Source organism: Rhipicephalus microplus, chromosome 3 (genome assembly GCF_043290135.1).
Source record: "Rhipicephalus microplus isolate Deutch F79 chromosome 3, USDA_Rmic, whole genome shotgun sequence".
In the NCBI taxonomy this organism is placed as follows: domain Eukaryota; kingdom Metazoa; phylum Arthropoda; class Arachnida; order Ixodida; family Ixodidae; genus Rhipicephalus; species Rhipicephalus microplus.
Genome location: NC_134702.1, coordinates 93,796,896 through 93,818,142, shown reverse-complemented (window position 1 = coordinate 93,818,142; position 21,247 = coordinate 93,796,896). Strand labels below are relative to the sequence as shown.

Genomic DNA, 21,247 nt, shown 5'->3' with positions numbered 1-21,247 from the left:
GCAGCGTTCCTGAACAGATGCAATGAAGTGTCGAACGAACATCGCGTTTATGTGCAAACACCTACCTCGCGAATGAATTTACGCCCCACTGATCTCAAGTGTGAAGGCACGAGCAACGCAGCGTGCGACAAGAACTGCTCATTTGCATATTACAGGGAAATGTATAACATGCTTCTCAGCGGCGCACATTAAGATGCCCAGTGCGTTTCATACGGGGCAGAGCGCCTCGTGTAGTTTTATAAAGTGTGCATCTCTATAAAGTTTGGCGTCAGGATATCCGAATTTAACACGACGTAAGTTCGCAAAGGGAGGTATACATACCGCAGGTGAACGTGCACCGCGCGTGGTTGTCGATACACCCACCGACCGGCAATTATGCAAATGATGCAGCGCCGATGTATCTACCAAGTGTTATATACATGCACTCTGAAGTGCCGTAAACTCTGAGCAATATCAATCAGACGGGCTCACAGAGGACGTCTGTAAGCTCACTTTCATTCTCGCTTACTCACTCGTGCATAATTACTTTCTTACCCAGCTGACACACCCTATATACACTACTGCTGGCCGAAGTATTTCAACGCAGAGTGTATAGATACGGCAGCACTATATACGGTGTTTAAGCAAAGCGGTACCGCTCCGTAATATCGCTACCATTCAGGCAGTCCGTTAACATTGTGCGTGTTTCAACCTAGAGGCCGGGCTCACGCACTGAGCGGTTTAGTTTTACTGGTGGACAACTTCATCCAGTCGTGAAGTAAAGCTTCGGAATCGAAGTGTGCGAGCATGGTGCGGTCGCTGCTAAAAATAGCCCCATGATTCAGCTGCGCGTCTTTCATTACGAGAGCGTATGCGCTTCATTTAACTACAGCGTGGTAACTTAAAGATAAATGACCATGGGTCAGCGCATTAATAGAGTTATGGGCCAGCTTTTAGAACAAAATTCACGCATTATAGCGCCAATAACCACATGGACGGTGAAAGATCAAGATGGGGCACAGTACGTAGATGCTACAGAGATTTTTTTTTCTGACAATTCTTTTGAGTTTGCATTTTGTTTTTTTGTATTTTGCGATGCCGTTTAGAGGCCCTTTAAAGAGCCCCCGCAGCTACACTCGAAACTATTCCGGAGATACGGACTGTCTAATAATTATGTGGTTTCGGCACGTACATTCTCAGGATTCGCTCAATTAGCCGTTGTGGTGTTCAGAAGTTGACCCGAAAATCGCCGGTTTTACTTTGGCCACCGCATTGCATTTCGACGTAAGTGGAACGCTATAGAGGCCCGTGTACTGTGCAATGTCGGCGCACGTCGACAAACCTCAGGTACTCAGCATTATCTAAAACCTTCCACTGCGGAGTCTGTGTATACCATAGCCTGAGTAACGGTACCACGAGAAGCCGATGAAGCAACAATTTTCTTTGAAATGCGAAAGAGTCGTTATCAATGCGTCTACGACAAGATATACGCGTTTTACGATATTGCAAATGTCTTATCAAGAATATACTTCTTTTCGTTATGTTTTACTGTGTCTTTTTTTCTCTTGTTTTCATGGAAGTGTACTTAATCAAGTAGCGTATATGTTAACCCACTTTATTCACTTAATTGCATATTTATTTAGACAACTGTTAACGAATTGTTATAGGCCTAATCAGTGTTGTGTGTTTTCATGTTCTAACGAAAATTTGAATTAAAAAGACATGATGGTGATGAAGATAATATAGGCACGACCCTGCCGAACGTATGCTTACTCTGCAAACTATTTGACGACTCGCACGTGTGCAGACAAAAGCAGTGGCAACTACGAATGCAATGTTAACGAACACCAAAGGACGTTTTCAACGTCATTGAGTGATCAGGCTCAGCATCTCTCTGTCTCTCTCCCTTTGCTTTCTCTCGTGCCACCTTTTTTTTCCCGCTTCACTCAATTTCGACAAGTTCCACCTTGCACACGCTCCAAGCTAGAGCGTAATTCAGACACATCACGCAGCGAACGCGCGGGTTTAGTCGTACGCGTGTCATTGTATGCTAATGAGGTCCAAGAAAACAAAGCGCCCATGCGCGCACATCGAGCAAGCCTGTGTGGTCGGTGTTCGTGCAGTAACACGATTGCACATAACTGCCCTAAGTCACCGCAAGCTCGAGAGTGTCGAGATTGCCAGCTAGCCGAGAGAATATGCAATAATCGAAGCGAGCCACGAAACAAAGGACTGGGCCACAAACCATTGTGTCATGTCGAAGCGTATAAATTAATTATGATTTTGCAATGAAGCTCACCGTCAAGTCCATAGTCACGAACAAAACAGGGCGGTGTGCAACGTAAACACTGCGTTCTTGTTCATGTCCACCTAGCAAATCTGGCTCATACCTATGTATACATATATACTGCGGTGGATTGACCATGAATTGGGTACATTTAACAAGTAACGTAAATATCAAGAATGGGAAAATTACAGTATAGAGATGTGTTGTGTGTGAGCTTCTCCTGTGCGCCCCGTCTAACTTTTACGCTGCTTACCTACAGTAATACAATATAGACTGCATATTATTTATTAAATTTAAGCGCGAGATACGAAGTGAAAAAAAGATGATAGATATAATGAAAAAATTTTCTTAACGTTACAGCTCCCCCTTTACGGTGGGAGATAAGTTCGTCACCATGGACACGCCATCGACATGTCATGTAATTACTTTTTGTAGTATTATGTTTCTTAAAGTGACAGTCTATTTTAATGGGGATACACATAGCTTAATAAAAACAGACCTGCGATAACAATACCATGATGATATAGATGCCGATTATGTTAAATCACTAAACGGTACGCACCCGTAATGGAGAAACCTATCACTCCACTGTCAGTTATTCGTTGTTTTTTTCCTAACCTCGAAAAAATATTTCAGTCATATAATAAGAAAGATTATGTGTGTTCTGCGGTCTGATCATGCAGACAACTTGGAAAAATTGTCGCAGAATTTTGCCAACGAAAAACATTTTGGCATTAACAGCAAGCGTACAAGAACGGATCAATCTCTTTAGCAGAACGTCCTGGCAGGTGTGTGTGCCCGTTACGCCCTCATGCACGTACAAGCCACGCCATGTCGCGAGAAGAACCGTCATAAGTTTCACTGGTTAGCACCAACTAATATTCCAACATACCGAAACAATAGATCTCGCTACTCCCATTTTCAGTAATTGTATTGCATTCCGTATAGACATCACATTGCGGCCTCCGTGACAAGAGAACAAAATACGCAACTACGAACACTTAACACAGAGCTACAGGCACAAGCTTCTAAACAATAGACGGCACATACTGATCGTGCTTCGCGCTGGTTGAAAACCCGAATTACCGCGTGCCTCGAAACATCGAAACAAAAAGGCCCATGACAATGGTCTATTGACACGATAACGCGCACTCCTTACGTACCCCCAGTAAACTTGTGACGTCATCGAGGGGAGAGGGTGCGCCGGGCTCCGAAGACTGGTCGTCGTCGCCGCATCGCAAGCCTTCGCGAACTACGGAGCGGTCGGCACTGTCCGCCGTACGCCAGCAAGCGTTTTGTTCCGGCGAGCGAACGCGCGCTTAATCGGCGCACACTAGTGGCTCCGTTTTGCCGCCGACCGGTTCGGATCCAAAGGCCGATAAAAAGTAAGGAAAAGAAAAAAAGGTTTGGAAACTGGTTCCACTTTCCGCGTAATACGTTGTATGTCTGCTCCGGCCTGCCTTTGTAAAAGAGCTTAGCGACGGACCTGTCGATCGCCGCGCGGACTCGCAGTCCTCGCAATTCGATTGTGGCGGCGCGCTTGGCGCTCATTTGCATATACGGCCTTCGCGATCGCGTTATTACTTCGCGCTGTGGATCAATCAGCTTTCCGAAACGTCCAACCACATCAACCGTCTCTCCGTTTCAGAGGTGGCCGAAGACTCGTGTGTGCGTTACGTCACAACGTTGACTGTAATGTTCCGTCACGGGGAATGCTTCCTCGCGTCCCGATTCGATGTTATTCAGATGCAACGGGTGCATTTTTTTTTACCTTATAGTTTTTCAGTGAGTCCAAAATATGGCGCTGCATTTACGGGTGGGAGTTGTGGCTGCAATTGAACGGTGCGGAAGGAACGCCTCATATCGTGTCACCAGATGTATAACCGAAAAAAGCAACATACATGAAATACAAAAGAATAAGGATCTTGTGGATGGCATGTGGGAAAAAAATGAACCAAGGTACTGTTTTTGTGTTGAACAGTGAATTCCAGGGTTTTATGTGCCAAACTGTCGTATCATTATGACGCATGCCGTAAACGGAGATTTGCGATTAACTTTCGAGCACCTGGCAATTGCTAATGAGCACTGAAATCGAAAAACCATGCACATTTTTGCGTTTTCATTTCGGTCCCGACGAAGTGCAGCTGCCGCGACAACAGGAGTTGAGTGAAAACTTGAGCGAAAGAAATAAACAAAAATTGCTTTTAAGGGATTGTTTTGCGAGTCCAGATGTGGTCTCCGTGTGCACGAACTGGCTTCGATCTTTGCATGGTTGAACTTATCTAAACGCACAGGAAAACAGGAAGGAGGTCAGTACATCCGCTTCCTCGCAAATAAAAAAAAGATATACACACGGAAGCTTATAAACACAACGCACAACTACCCGACGCACGCTTGACGAGAACGTTTTTGCAGGCTAAGCATAAAAACTGTTGGTTAAATATGGCGATAAACTATCACGAAATGCTATCAAGGAAAAACGAACCTTCGTCTGGTCACGCATACATCGGTGAACTGGTTGTTGTATTTGTATGTTTCCTTGTTCAGCAATTTTTTTTTAGTTGCGTGTAAGCGTTTATCTTGTTGTCCTTCCTTATTTTTTTTCTAAAGACGATAGTCTTTCTCTGGATACTTCAACGCCAAAATTTTGGTCTTGCTGTTTAGAAAAAATTTATTTCCAAAAACGTCAATAACACTCAACAGAACATTTCCTTCTTAGACATACTCTAACGATGATGACAAAACAGACGTCATTTACATGAACATGGATATGAGACGACGTTGGAAGAAATCTGTTTTTCCGTCTCTCTGCCTGCTACACAATTCAGCTACTTGGCCAATGTTTAGGCACTTGATGAACAGCCAGCCAGCTTGAACTGATGGCTGCGTTCATACTTGTAAACACTGTCGATGAAAAAGCAAATATTACGCATATCTGAGGTGCAACATCAATACCTAAGTGTTAGGTGATGTGTTTCTTTTAGATAATAAACATATACGTAATTCTAAATACTCTAGTGTTTCATAGTTTGCGCTGAAAATGCGACGCTATGCACGAAAAAGCCCTCTGCTTTGCTGCAAATATCTTTCGATGACATTTGCAACAAAGCACGCGATACCCGGTCATTTTTTTTTTAACCCTTTCTTAGTTTGTGTGCGCTTAGGTCAGTTAAACCATGCATTACAGCCAGCTATAGCCTAGTTTTCTATTCCCTTGTTCGATCTTTGCGCTTTCCTCCTCGAATTTGCAATCGCCCGATGCGGTGTAATAATACTGCTATACGCAGCCAAGGAAGGCGAACGCGCGAAGAAAGTTCGATCACTCTTACCGCAACCACAGGCGACGGTTAGCTGTCTTGGGCCTGCGTTTCGTGTACGTCGATGCAACGAACCTGCCTCTCGCGCGGCGCAGCAGTCGATACAATCATCAGAACTGGGCGGGAAGCGCGAAGGTCGCGACATGCAACGGCCCCGCCAGGCACTTGCCGCCACTACTTCATCGACTTTGCTTTCGCAGACAATAAGCAGGACCGGAGACAATGCGACTTCCATCACACAGGGCATCGTGGAAGGGGCAGAACCGACAGAATTTACCCGGACGGCTTCGTTTTGTTCTGTCGCCTAAAAGATTTTGGCTCATACTCACAAGGGGGATCGATCACACTGTACCTTATAACGAAAATTGCAATGCAATGCTTGTTAAAAGATAGAGAAATCAGATAAGAACAAGATGCATAATGTAGATAGAAAAGAAAAAAAGAAAGTGAAAAGGGCAAGATTATTCGAAAAGCCTGATTTTTACAGATAGCAAGAAAGAAGAAGGGGACGGTTGCGTACAGGAAGTGTCGTAATCATTTCTTGTTTTTCTTTTTTCTTACGTGAGAATACAGATAATCTAAGACGCTGCGTTTCATAAGGTGCTACACCTCGCAAGCTGGAAGGAAACGCCCGAAGGAATGGAGGATGGGGTCACATTTATTGCTTGTTAAGACATGATAGTTGATGCACTTCTTCTTCTTCTTCTTCTTCTTCTTCTTCTTCTTCTTATTATTATTATTATTATTATTATTATTATTATTATTATTATTATTATTATTATTATTATTATTATTATTATTATTATTATTATTATTATTATTATTATTGGTGTGTTAGTCCAAAAATCACGATATGATTATGAGAGACGTTGTATAGTGGAGGCTTAGGGAAATATCGACTACCTCAACGTGCACCTGAACTGACACACGGGCATTTCGCCTTCATTGAAACGCGGTAACCACGACCGAGATTCTTGGTGCACGTTAAAGAACCCCAGGTGGTCAAAATTTCCGGAGCCCTCCACTACGGCGTCTCTCATAATCAAATGGTGGTTTTGGGACGTTAAACCCCACAAATAAATCAATCAATCAACGACCGAGATTCGATCCCGCGACCTTCGGGTCAGCATTCAAGCACCATAACCACAAAACCACCGCGGAGGGTGACAGTCGATGCACTTACCTTGCTATAAATAATGCACGAAGTAGTCGCTACATGAAACCAATAACAAAATAATCCCAAATTATTAGTACATCGCGGAAACTGTTGCTGTAACAACCGCAATATTCATTCACTTGTTCTTGTCGCATTCCTGGTGCAACTCGAAGATTAGTACACAAGTGCACACACACCACTGCAATACGGTAGCGTACAGTAGCACTAGTGTCGAATGAAAGCCAAAAAGCTGCTATCATTTGTGACGGCCAAGGGCGCGCTGTCCTGTTATCACCACCGGCGGGCGCTCGTATGCACAGTGTTGCCAACCTGCATGCGTGCGCCCGTCATTCATGATGACTGTAGGGCGGGCGTTCTAACCATTGCGAATGCTTGCCGTTGTTCGGGCTTCATTTGACGCCGATGGTATGGTATAGTATAGGATAATGCGGTATAGCATATTGCAGACTAGAGTGTAGTAAAGTACAGGGTAGCATAATACAATACTGTACAGGAAACAAAGTACAACACACAGTATGGTAGTAGACAATGGCCCGACACTCACCATGCTGCCGGCCTCGTCGTCGGCCGACGAACTAGACGACATCTCGATCTCGTTGAAGAGCGACCTCTGCCCCGCGTTCAGCAGGCCGTTGAGCAGGGGAGACGAGGTACGCTGCCTCTGCAGGGCGTCCACGCGGTCCTGCAGGTGGCCGTTGGCGATCCTCAGCTCCTCCATGTCCCGCTGCTGCTGCCGGATCTACGAGTAGAAGAAGAAGAAGACTGCAGCAAGGCTGTTCCGGGTCACTGTGGATTAAGATTAAATGAATTGGCCGATTCCTTAGCACGAGCCGCACTTGATGGGCCAGTTTTGTCCATACTGCCAGATGTAGAATATATCATGGCTATAAGATATCGAAAATCAGCAATCTCCACTGATACGATAGAAAAAGTAATTACATGGACAGACTATAACCACCTCATGTTTCCATGGCAACCCCACTGGAGTCAGTCCAGAAAGCTCGAAGTCTTAATTACTAAATTTCGATGTCGTGTCCCCCCCCCCCCTAAACCTGTATCTACACAGAGCTGGTCAGACAACATCACCCCTCTGCGCATTCTGCGGAGAAATGGAATCACTAGATCATTATTTTTTGTATTGTCGCCGCTACGAGATACTTAGAAAAAGGTTACTAGTTATGCCATTTCGGAAAATAGGCCTTAGATTGACGGCGGAAACGGCGCTAAGCTTTGGCGCCTCAGCTTTGGGACATTGCCACAGGGATGCTTTCAATGCCGTTTGCGATTATATTCAGGCAATCGCAAGCGTATACCTTTGTGATCTTCAATAAAAAAAATATATTTATTACTCTCAAGGGCAGAGTGAAGTAAACGCAGCTGAGTGGTAAACATAACACCTCAAATCTCAAAATTGCTCAACTTGATTTTGTTTCGTTTGCTCTTTTTATGTTGTTTTTATTTTTACATTAGTCTTATTATAATACTAATTCATTGCACATAGTTAAAATGATCACAGAAAAACTGCACTACACTTTCTTGGCCAATCCCCCTGAGTGCGTATGAGCCAACCTCCCAGGGAAACAAAACAAAACAAAAGGCTGTGGACACCCCCAGAGCGCTTCATATTTTGAAATTCACAATTGGCACGCCAAATCATAACTGACTAGCGTTCTTAGTTATGAAGCAATTCCGAAAGTATCGGAAAAATTCACCTTATATGCAGCTGATTCCCTTCATTGGGTCCGAGCCATGCGCAGATGAAAACAACAACAACAGCGCGGTGTGTTCCGTATTTCCTCCCGAACCCATAGTTCGTTATTCTCTACAGAGATATGACGCCATATATTCACTGGACGATGAGTACTTGGGCAAGCGAAGTGGGAGTCACCGTTACATTACTATATTATACGACTTGCGGATAGTTATGCAAACAAGGCAAGGGTTGGGAAAGATAAAAAGTTTGGAAGATGAAGCTATAAGGACTCAAATATTTAGTTCGTAAATACACACGCCGTTGCAAACACACACGTTCGTGAAGACGCGTTCGTAAATAGACGTTCGCAAACACACACGCCCGGTGGGCTATTGACGTGGAGACTTACAATTTCTCATGACAAGGCCCTGCAATAGCAAGTGAGACACTCTTTTTTTTTTTGTCATCATTTGACATGGAGGTTGTCGTAAAACTTAGTTTCCATCCTGGCATCCTAGCCCCTTCGAAAATGGTCCGGACTTCCCAGCCATACTGCGCTGATCCGGCATGGCAACACAGCAGCTCAAGTGTTGGGCTGCTAAGCTCGAGGAAGAATGTTCGGCCGCCAGCCACGGTGGCGGCATTTCGATAGGGTTGAAATGCAAGAACATTCTTGTACTTATACTTAGTTGCATTTTAAGGAACCGTAGGTTGTCAAACCTAATCCGAAGACCTCGGCCACGGCGTGCCTCACAGTTACTGCGGCTTCGCCGCGTAAAAAACCTCGGAACGTAATTGACATTAAACGACGGTGCTCCCAAATGAAAGACGAAAAATATATAAACAAATAAAAAGCAAAGCAGTGTTCGTTGATCTAGTGACTGTGCGAACAAGATTGAAAAAGTGAGTGAGATGCGAAAGCCGTTGGTCGAGCTCATTTTCATCTCTCCATGTTGCAAGCAGGCGCGCTAATTGAGTTCGCAACGCGCGCGGGTGTCTGTCGCAGTTCGCAAGTGAGTCAGCGACTTCACCGTCCGACAACGCGAGCTGTAGTACGCGCACAGTGAGTGAAACGAGTCGCGACGCCGAGCGCGGACGGTCAATTACGCGGCGCGTGTTCCGAGGGTAGTGCGAGGCGCAGCAGCGGTAGCAGCAACAAACAAACAAACAGGCAGTAACACGTTCACGCTCGCCAAGGAGGCGTGAAAATCACTCCTGTCAAGCGCGGCTCGCGTTCCTTCGACGCATCACCGTATACAATGCGCCGCCAGCGCCGTCTATAGGCGGCGCTGGAATTTCGAACGCTTCGCCACCTGCGAAACCGCAGCAATCACGAGGAAACATTACAGTTCGCACAGCGGAGCGCTTTCTCTACGAAGTCTGAAAAGGTTAAAAAGTAAAGAAACAAAAAGGAAGAAGAGTAGGAACAAACGCGCTTCCGGTTTCGACGGGGACTCGTCGTCTTCCCGTGTAGCGGAAGTGCATAAATGAGCCGGACACTTCCTCCTAATTGTCCCCGCGCGCGTCCGCGTAACGGCTAGCCGGATTTTTTTTTTTTCCGCATCGCCTTCAGCCCTGTCCCATATTTCTGGAGATTACGCGTCTCTTTCACCTTTCCCCTCTTTTTGCTCTACCTCTTTGTTCCTTCGTGCGAGTGTCTGACCAGCGTTATAGCTAACGCTCAGTGCTAAGTGTAAGAGATGAAGAAGAAGCAATGAAGAGAAACAAAGGCAAACAAGCAGGGAGAGAAAGAGACATAGATAGATAGATAGAGAGAGAGAAAATATATATATATATATATATATATATATATATATATATATATATATATATATATATATATATATATATATATAGAGAGAGAGAGAGAGAGAGAGAGAGAGAGAGAGAGAGAGAGAGAACAACCTCGGCGCGACTCGCCGTTGCTCCAAGTGCGGACAACGCCTTCGTATTGTTCTCCGCGCGCCTCAACAACTCGCGTCGCCGAAAACAGGATTGCGCATACGTGTTTTTCTGTCGATCTCGTACATAATAACGCACCTCCGTGATCGACAGCGTTCACGCCCCTGGTCTCGGAAGCGAAGGGTGCGGAAGCGGCGTGCTATACACAAAATGAGCGACGGTGTGCTATATACGCCCAAGCCCGCGTGCTACGATTGTACATCGCACCTGACAGTATACATATCGAGGTTCCCGCCGACTGTACGTTCGCGTAGCCACGTACGTGACTTTGCCGGCGGAAGTGGCGCACCCTCACGCCCTAGGATGCAGGTCCAACCAGGCGAGACGTCTATAAATATAACTCTTCCGCATTGTTCATTCAAGCATCTCTTTAGTCTGTTTCGGTACAATCTCGCAGTGACGTGTTGGCTGTATCACGTGTTCCGATGCTCGAGAATGCGTGCGAAACTACGTCTGCAGCTCGGCGAACATGCACATGGCACAACTTTGACAAGCGACGTCTAAAAAAAGAGTGCTGAAGAAGTGCATTCGTGTACGACCGCACTTCTTCTTGCCCCATTCTCAACTGCAATTACACCACCTACATCACCATTCCATTATTTAACAGATATGGCGGAGTACAAACGTAGAATAGCGAGATCATTACTGAGTCGCATGCCAGTGGCGGATGTCTTTCATTATCATTGCACTTGCAATTTAATCAAGTCCGCACTGTCATCGCGTGGGCTTCAATCACATAGCTAAACAGCGGCGACACAAACAGGTAGATCGGTTGCGGTCGCGTCCCCTGAGAGACCAGCGGGATTTCCAGCCTCACCTGCGTCTCGTACTCGTGCCTCTGCTTCTCCAGCAGCAGTATGCGGTCTCCGGACTCCTCGAGGGACAGACTCAGGCTCTCGCGCTCGTCCACCAGTGCAGAGATGCGCCGCTCCAGCTCGGCCTTGCGCTCAGACAGGAGCGTGATCTGCGCGAGAGAGAAGAAATCATAAGAGGTACAATCAACCAGACATCGAACCGACAGTTATGCCGACTTTGCACGTCCGCGAGTGATGTGAAGATGCGAAAATCTCCTGTATACGACTAGACGGGGTCGTAAACGGTGGCGTATGCGTAAACTGTATAGTTTCGTGAGCACCGGTGAAGTAGGTCCCCAAATAGTAGTTAGGCCCGATTGTGGCGATTCAGGTCTTGCATCAGCCACTCACCGATGACTTCAACAGCGCCGCGCACTTGCCTACGCACGTTTTATGCATCGCGAAGTTACATCTAGTTTCCGATTTGTCCTGTTTGATCGCTTCCGGCACATCGATCACACGCAAGGGTGCGCGCAAGCCACATATTTTCATTACATTGGATATTGTAACTAACGTTTCTCTGGAAAACTAGTTGTTTATCCACTGCACTATATAGAATACTAAAACACTAATGCAGTGTTTCACTGCATTGCTCCTCCAATGGATGGACAAACAAGCGACAGCCACACTCTGAAATTTGCGTGCGTGTCATTCACCAGAAAATTGATGACCACCTACTTAAGGATGAGCGACGCGAAAAACCTCATGATCTTTGCTATGTAGGAGATTCCCACTTAGCTTCACGGTTGCCAGAGTCTTCAGTCCACAAATCGCTCGTGTCCACTCTACCAGCTTCGAGAAACATCATTTGTCCCGCCACGCTGCTTTAAGCTGTATCATCCTCGGCAACGAGCATACTCAGTGTCAACAGCACGCATGTTTTTCGTAAAATATAGTCGTGCGGGCAGGACAGCAATGGAATGTAAAAGCTAAAAGTACACGCAAAAAAAAAAGGGAAAAAAATTCCGAAAGGCACGTTTTTGAAACAGGGCTTCACTGTACAAATCATCTTGTAGAGGCAAAGCCAGCTTTACAAATGTCAGCTACACACGTTCTGACGCACACCAGCTCCGCAATAATCACTCTATTGGACGAAGGAAACGAAAGAAAAGAAAAGTAACAGTTCGAAGGGCCTAAAACTCACCCCACAGAAAAGACTATTATGTAGCGCTGACTTACCCCCTTACTTTATTTGCTTCAACTTTTTCTGCACAGCGGCTGCATTTCCGATGGAGGCGGAAATGTTGTAGGCCCGTGTGCTCAGATTTGGGTGCACGTTAAAGAACCCCAGGTGGTCGAAATTTCCGGAGCCCTCCACTACGGCGTCTCTCATAATCATATGGTGGTTTTGGGACGTTAAACCCCACATATCAATCAATCAACTTTTTCTGCACAGAGCCCCGCCGTGGTGGTCTAGTGGCTAAGATACTCGGCTGCTGACTAACAGGTCGCGGGATCGAATCCCGGCTGCGGCGGCTGCATTTTCGATAGAGGCGAAAATGCTGTAGGCTCGTGTGCTCGGACATGGGTGTACGTTAAAAAACCCTAGCTGGTCGAAATTTCCAGAGCCCTCCATTACGGTGTCTCTCGTATTATCCCATATATCAATCAATTTTCCGCACAAAACACATAAGCGCAGCGCATAAGCTTGAAAATGCTTGATGCTATCGGTTCTGGAAGACTGGCGTTTGCTCGAGATAGTAAGAAGTCAAACGAAGCTCGTACTCAGTTTTACAGCCCGCCCCGTTAACCACAGCTGGTAAATGATGATTACAATGATATTTCGCAGCTTAGCTCCTACCAGAGAAACGCCGAACTGGTCAAACGGGGCATAAAGGCTTAATCGTCAATAAACAGCGTTAGGAAACGCGTTGGACCTGTTAGCCCACCACACCGTTTGTGAATACGAATGCAACTTGCGCCTACATTTTTGAAATCCATGTAGTTTTTCACACGAAGAGGCCTTTTTTTTTTCATGTTGTAATCGATAAACATCTGGATAGGCGTTCGGATCCTTTGTCGGAGGTTTTCTCGAGTCTTGTAATAACCGCGTATTGAGGTTCAACTTGTGATGGTTTGTACCGCCAGCCTCCGGGGTAGATTTAATCTTTCTTTTACACCAAGTATTTCACCCTGCATGCTCCTAAGAATCACAGAATTTCGTTCCTCACGAGCTGCAGTCTAGAACTCAAACACAGAAGTACACAGGTCAGGCCAACGTAATTCGCCTCGCTTGCGTCTGGTATATGCATTCATTGAACACGCAGCGCACAATGTGTCGTCACAGCACAACCGCATATTAAAAGTATAAAGCGGCATCTGGTCATTTCTACACCGCGTAGTTATTCACGTTGACCCATTGATGTGGGTAATGTATTCTCTCATAGGCGAGGTTGCACAAAGGAAGGCGAGTGTGGTGGTCGCGTCTCTTGCCACACCGACTCCACCTCTCGTGTCAGTCCCGCACACGACGACTATAAGGTCAGTAGTCGGGGCGACCTCCAGCCGAGCCCCTGTCGAGGGCATGTTTTCTTTCGCATCGCTGTCACAAACGCATCGATGGCTGGACCAGAAAGAAAAGGTTACTCGCTAAAGTATACACCTACCACTCAATGGCATAGTTCAGCAGCGTCTCCTCGAGTCCCTGCTATTCTCCTTGAAGGAAACAAGGGGTTCTTTGGAGAAAGACAGTTGGAGGAAAGAGATCGCGTAAGCAGGAACCGTACACGAAAACGGCGACCGATGTCCGCGGGATTTGTTTTTTCATGGACACGTCACACAAGAAGTGTGACGCGCTTAGGCGTTCATAAAAGTGATGGATAAGTCCGCGGTCGCTTCCGCATGTCGCAACGACCTGGCTCACCGAGACAGCGTGTGCTCTGAGACTGTATATACACAGCGACGGTGGAAGCGTCCGGTTAAAACTTAAAAAAAAACATGAGGAAAAGACATGACTGCGCACGGACAAAAAGGGCCACATGTTTTGTGGACGGTTTATACACGCATCGCTGGGCGGGAAAAACGGCCACTCGCTGTGGGTTGTTGGTGAGGCAGGGTGATTCGCTGACCGTTTGCGCTTCTGGCTGGCCCCCCGTTATCTTTAACAGCTGATGCCGCAATAAAAAATGGAGAAAAAGAAACGTGAACGCTCAGACGCACACACAGTGTCCCACAGACGTGGGACACTGTGTGTGGAGACCGAATGACGGTCTCACAGAGACCGAATGACGTAGGAGTTGAGGCTCTGAGCCGTGACCCGAGCCGCCGAATAACAGTCTTCCGCGTTGGAAAGCCGGAGCCATACGGCGTTTACAGCAAAGATATTTCGGTAACAATAACCACAGTGGTGTTCGAGAAGCCCGAGGAGGAAACGGTCAAAGCGTGCCTGTGTGAAGTGCATAGCGGCTCGTTTTTCTTCTGTGAGCGGAAGATTCTAACAGGCAAGCTTACTGGCGCATGGTTGAGAGCGCTCTCAATGTGTTAGGCCGGAAGTGGTCCAGTGACACTTTGAGCGCACTGCGAACTGCCGCAACAGCGTGACAACGGGAAGCTCAGCATATTTAACGCGTCCCTCGCTGTGATTGACTAATCGAAATGCACTCGTGCGGTAAATAACTCACAGGGTTATGCATTCGCTTAAGACAACACAAAGCCGAAATCTATTTCCTTCTTCTTTTCCCTCGCAGTCGATAAAAAAAAAAGAAAATTCTCAGTGCAATGCAGCCGCACAAGGCAGAGAAAAAAAAAACGGAGTTCGCGAAGAATTCCGCTGTCCTGCTGTTCGTTGCCTCGCACGAAAACGAGACATCGATTATGACAAAGAGTGTTCTCCGAGACATGATCACGCGCATATCTGAGTTAATCGTGCCAATAACACGCCGCACATGATTCAAGGTGCTTGTGTTATTAGGAGCGAAGCTCCTTAAGGCGTGGGCTGTGCGTCCCCTGTATGTAGCCACCTATCGTTCAGTTCTAAGTATTACGCTAGCCACCGCCCGATCTAAAGGGTACAGCCATATCCATCCGTCCATCCGTCCATCCGTCCGTCCATCCATCCATCCATCCATCCATCCATCCATCCATCCATCCATCCATCCATCCATCCATCCATCCATCCGTCCGTCCGTCCATCCATCCGTCCGTCCGTCCGTCCATCGATCCGTCCGTCTTCCCGTCCGTCCATCCGTCCGTCCGTCCGTCCGTCCATCCATCCATCCATCCGTCCGTCCGTCCGTCCATCCATCCGTCCATCCGTCCGTCCGTCCGTCCGTCCAAAAGATGCAAGATGTTATAAACTAGACGGCGGTACGTGTAGTTGATTATGAAAGATGCGAGGTGTTATAAAATAGGAATGATGCCACATATTGCGCGTGTCATCGTTCGATATAGTGCGGCGACGTACGCTAGGGGGAGCGTTGCAATAAAATCGAGTGGGCAAAATGTACGGAGGATTCATGGTTTACCAGGTTTACCTCCGGAGCTTCGCCCACTCATCATCATTCACTTCGTGGATATGGCGGAATTTTTTTCAGCTGTGCCGCTTAGTATTCCGAAAGCACAAACGTTTGGGCGAGTTGGTTTTGCACAGCAGAACACTGTTGATCGTCCACAAACAGGGACAGAGGAAGGTAATGACAGCGCAAGCTCTTTGTGCCCTCATCACCTTCCTCTATCCTTGTTTGTGCGAGCTTCACATCACCTCACTGTACTGAGTGATTCATTCTGGCTGCGGCGGTGGCTTGGTGGCTACGCTGCAGGGGTCAGGGCGTGGGGCGAACCGAAGCCACGGCGGACGCATTTCGATGGAAGGCGACATGCTAAAACGTTAGTGTCTTTGCATATGGGTACTGCTAAATGTGCCCAAGGAAGCCGCAATTTAAGCGGTGGATTCCCACTAAACAAAGGTTGCGGAATTTTCGCACTGCATGGTTGTTGCAGAAGAGACACTTACGGAAGCACAGAATAACTCAATCAGAACAAGCGGGCGCAAACTATCAACTGCTAAACTTGTCAAATTCCGCGACCATTGTTCACCTTGTACTAACCAACCCAAAGAAGAGCTTTATTGAAATTCCCTTTACGGGACGTGAACGAAAGAAGGGGAATGAATGAACGGCTCGCTTTTTTTTTGTGGCCACTATCTTACGAAATACGACGGACAATTAAGCGAAAGATAGTGTATAGAGTATATTATTTGTAATATTTGACTTACATAGTGCAGTAATAATGGCATAAATATAAATGACTTAATGTGGACGGAACAACAACTGTGGCACTGGTACGATGTTGCATGTTGCACGTGTTGCATGTTGCACGTGTTGCATGTTGACATCATTGTTTCGGCACACAAAGCTCCATAATTTTCCCTTTTACTAGACTCGTTGTATCTGCAATCGCCTGTCTCACAAAACGGTATCCATGTTTTCATGTACTAGCTATAGCTGAATAAACATATCTCAGAGGTAATGAGCGAACCCCCTGCGTACAGTATGCATGCCGATCAGCCGATCGCTCTCCCCAACAACGCGACGGCGCATAGCGATAGGTGTATGCATCCGGCTTCTTCTTCGCACGATTGTTGTTGCTTCAGGTCGCAAGAACAATGACTGTAAGGTCACTACCTCCCCAACCCTCTCTATTTACGCGCGAAAGTATAAGGGATCGTCTTTGCAAGGCATGCACGCATGCAGCCGCGACCCTATCGGCGCATCTATACCCTGAGATGGTCTTCCTATGCAGACGCTGCGAGGCTGCCGCGCGATTGTCCCAAGTCACGTATTCAGTCAAGTGTATCGCCGGGAGAAAATTTCGTACATGCAAGACGTTTTCTTTTTGAATGAAACCTCGCCAGGCGCGTCAACAAAGAGCGGGAACTTTCGGTAAGGGCGCGTTCCGCACGTGTATGGGGCGACCGCACGTGGTAACTACAGCACTGTTGCATATACACATACACACGTGTCTTTTCAGAAGATTAAAGAGATACCTTCTTTCTACACAATGGCGTGGGAATACAAACGCTGACCTCACTCAGCTAACGTCATCGGGGGGGGTCACGCCTACTTACCACAGCCCTGATGATAAAAGGTCTGTGCAGTGTGTAAATATATCGATGTGGGAACAATTCCCTCGTTGGGTGTGAGGCGTGAGATAAAGTGAAGATGCTCTGACGTCACCGGAGGTGTGACCAGCCGTATCGAGACCTTCCGCGATCGAAACTCGAGGTTAACTTCCGCGGCGTGAAAAAGTATATACGTACTACTATTGGTGCACGTACGTAGAATGTATGTAACGGCATTCACGAACACAATAAATGTCATACAGTTCGTCGTGTCGGTTCACGGGAGCCTTCAACGTGGACGTGTGAAACGGAAGCACAGCGCTTTTTTTTTTTGTTTTGCACATGAATATGCGCTTGTTTTTGCGAACACTGTTACCTCGCTAATCTTATAGCAATCAATTACTTTTTTTGTTGCGGATGTTGGCCCTACGGCATCAATACATGTTAAACAAAATTATGGAGCTTCGTTTCCTCCATAAAGTCGAGGAGGAGCCCTGCAACAGCTGGCTGACAGGTATGCAATGACGATAACTATAAATCCGGAAAATCAGAAAACTGGATAAATCGTACAGCAAAATGCGCTCTGAGCATATTATGCAAAAAAGATAGAAAACATCAAAATGAAGGCAAGCACATGTCGAGTTGCAAGAGCACGCTCACTGCACCGGGTGCACACTCAACGATTTTGCTGCGAAAATTTAACGACCGCCAAGCGTGCGGAACGAGCGCAACTCGACCAAAAATGTAACCAAGGCTCAAAAGTTTTGCTCGACATTAAACCGAACTTGAGTTGGCGCTGTCTGGCTGATTTGTTCGTCCTATGTTCTAGTTGTTCTACATTATTCTGCTATTCGCTATATATAAATTGTTCAACTGGGGAAGCTGCAGTGTAAAATAATTTTATAATCGATATTCTAATCTTTCCACTTCCATGCAAAAAGAAAAAAAAACTGCTTTCGTCAAAGCGTTTTATTCAGCATATGTGTAAGTCAACTCAGCCCAAGCTCGTGCAAAATTGTCTGCGACAGTGAGGACGCATGCACGCTTATTCCATTGTGTGTCTGCCCCTTTCCGTCGCCTTACTATAGGACGAAGTCATGCTTACGAGGCTTTTAGGGCAGGTGTGGCGCTTATGCCGGCTGTACATCTCAACGTAGAACTGATGACATTTACCATTGAGTCTCACGTAAAGAAATATTCACGTTTCTTTTTTTATTATTTAATGTTCCCATCGAAGAGGCAGCGACTGAACTTGAGGTTCACGATTTTGTTCGTGAAAACCTGAAGGGGTGCATTACCTCACACGTCCGCGATTTCCCGTCCCACGCGAAAGCGCGCAGTGACGCACGTACTAGCCTGCGCTGAGACCTCTCCTTAATAACAGGGACATACAAAGAAGCAGCCGGCGAAGATGAAAATGCTGTTTTTTTGATTGCCAAGCAGCAGACGGGTGACGTTGTGCGCGTGTGCCCCAACATACCCGTATATATATACAACGTTTTCTCAGACGTGAAACAATGGTCCTGAAGTATTCCTCTTTCTTTTTTTCTTTACTACACTCGAACCTTATAAGCTAAATAGACGTGGAATTTCACGTGGGCAAGTGTACCACGTGCGTGCGAATAGTTTGCCGCGGTGCGAGAGCTGTGCGGGAGTGTCGTGGGAGCGTGAGCAAGCGGCTGAGAGGAAAAACGCCGCCTTCTTTGAAAAGCGTGGTTTGCCGGCGGCGTGTGGAACGAGAAGGAATTCGTAAAAAAAAAAAATGACTGCTATAGCTTGGGAACTTCTCGTCGATTTAAGCATGGGGCGACCCGTGCCGGCACCTGCCGCTTCAAGCCGACACCCGCTACAGACAACCACCCCGATGGAGTAATACATACTCCATTGGGATCGTATGAAGAGCATAAGGTACTTTTGAAAGATCATAATAAAGATCATCTGGGGTGTTACGTCTCAAAATCACGACATGATTACGAGAAACGCCGTAGTGAAGAGCTCCTGCAGGGGACTCGCTCTCTGGATTTCATGCCGACCGGTTGTGCCCCCGCGATCTCCGACGACAGCGCAGCTCTGGCCGACTGGGCTCGCCATACGCCATCTCCTGGCGCCGACAAGAGCTCTCGCCGAGTGGTGCCCCGTCCTCGGACTCCTGCGACCGTGTCCATCTTTCCTATCTCCTCTTTACTTCCATCGTTCGCAGTCCCTGCGCCTCGCTTTCTCCTTCCTCTCCCTATCTATCTCTTTACCTTTTAATCCTACCCTTTTAATCCCTCCTTTACCCCCACCCCTCGTGAGTTACTGTTGAGGTGTCCTCCTCATGAGAGACAGTTACGGGGCTCACTTTTCTCTTCTTTTCACTTAGAATTACTCATATCACTCACACACACGGCTCCGGCAGTTTCTACATTCCTGTGTTCTTTATCTTCCACTGACATTGCACTGTACACAGGCCTCTACCGTATCGCCTTGATCGAAATGCGACCGTCGTGGCCGGAATCACACCCACTGCCTTTGTATCAGCAACCGAGCACTGCAATCGCTGCTCCAACGCGGCAGACAGATTGCCGCATGTAACGTCAAAATTATAACTTCTCTCCTGTGATCACCAGGCCTGCATGGATTCGTGAACAGGGGGGGGAGTGGCTATATATGTCGCGGAATCGCGATAACAGCCTATAGATTAGGGTAGAAGTGGTATGTATAGCTGCAGTGCAGTACTACCTTACATGCTTAACACACGCATACAATACTTCAAGGGCACGTTTTTTTTTTCTTTGTTACCTTACTGAGAGCCAACAGATAATCAGGCCAAAGAAAGTATATACAGGAGTCGTTATTTGCAGTAATTATTACATAAATATGTATAGATTTATATCACGATTACGGCAAATAAAGTTCCTTGCTTGGCTTGGCTGTATGTTGGTTCTCATAAAGCTTGTATCACATATACAACTATTTATTTTGCAAGCTATTATATGCCTTTGAACTGACGAGCACTGCGCATCATACATTATACCAAAGCTTTTTTATAGTCTTATATTCGCAACGAAACACCGCATATGGCGAAGAGAATTCGCTATTAGCAGAGGTAGCTGTTTATCATGCGACACAACTGTACAAGACATAAATATCGATGTCGCAGCAAACCACGCACCTCGTCTCGCAGCCCCTGGAGCTGCGCCACGTGGTCGTCCAAACTAGAGCGGCGCATGGACAGCTGCTGCCTCAGGCTCCGGTACTGTCCGGCCGCCTGGTCTTCGGCCCTTCGCGCCGCCTTCAGCTCTTGCGCCAGCCTCTGGTTCTGGTCGGTCATCTCGTGCACCAGGGCCCCCCTCTCCTTCTCCAACGCTCGTAGCAGCTCCTGCTGGTCGGCCAGCTGCTGCCTGGCCTGCGACAGGTCGGCCTGCAGCTCGGCCAGCCGGCTGTCGCTCTCGCCCGACAGGGACTCCAGCTTGCGACGCAGGGCGTGCTTCTCCTGCTCCAGCACCTGAGGCATCGGATGGAGAACCACGGTGAGCGACACTCGATGTAACGTTCTAAAACACACGCCGTCCCAATACGGACGCAAGAAAATAGTCAAGACGTCACAAACGCGCCCACTGACAACTGACAACTGCCGCGCGCACACGCGCGATGTTGCGTTCGTGGACCCTGCGGTGCAGCCAGGAAGGGTTCAACAGTTTAAATGCTCCCCCCCCCCCCCTCTTCCGCCACCTCCGCATTCTATGCGTATGCCTATACAGCTATGTGATAAAGAAAGCAGGCAAAGATACTGTTTAAACTGAATCTAAGGGACATGTTTACCGAATACAACGCTATGATACAGATGCAAAGACACGAACACGCAGATATGTCGCGATTTCCCCACCTCTCCTAAATATGAAATCTTGGCTACAATTCTTTCGTATATCGTGTATATA

At 47.0% G+C, this 21,247-nt stretch overlaps 1 protein-coding gene across 2 annotated transcripts in view; it reads right to left on the bottom strand.

The window, feature by feature from the left end:
• LOC119172130 (BICD family-like cargo adapter 1) overlaps positions 1-21,247 on the bottom strand; it is a 202,250-nt gene that overhangs the window by 20,710 nt on the left and 160,293 nt on the right. For both annotated transcript variants that reach the window (XM_037423139.2, XM_075890005.1), the window contains exons 2-4: positions 20,482-20,814; positions 11,233-11,379; positions 7,305-7,499 (exon numbers count right to left, since the gene is read on the bottom strand). In XM_037423139.2, the coding sequence (XP_037279036.1) occupies positions 7,305-7,499; positions 11,233-11,379; positions 20,482-20,814 (675 nt within the window). The remainder of the gene's footprint in view (positions 1-7,304; positions 7,500-11,232; positions 11,380-20,481; positions 20,815-21,247) is intronic.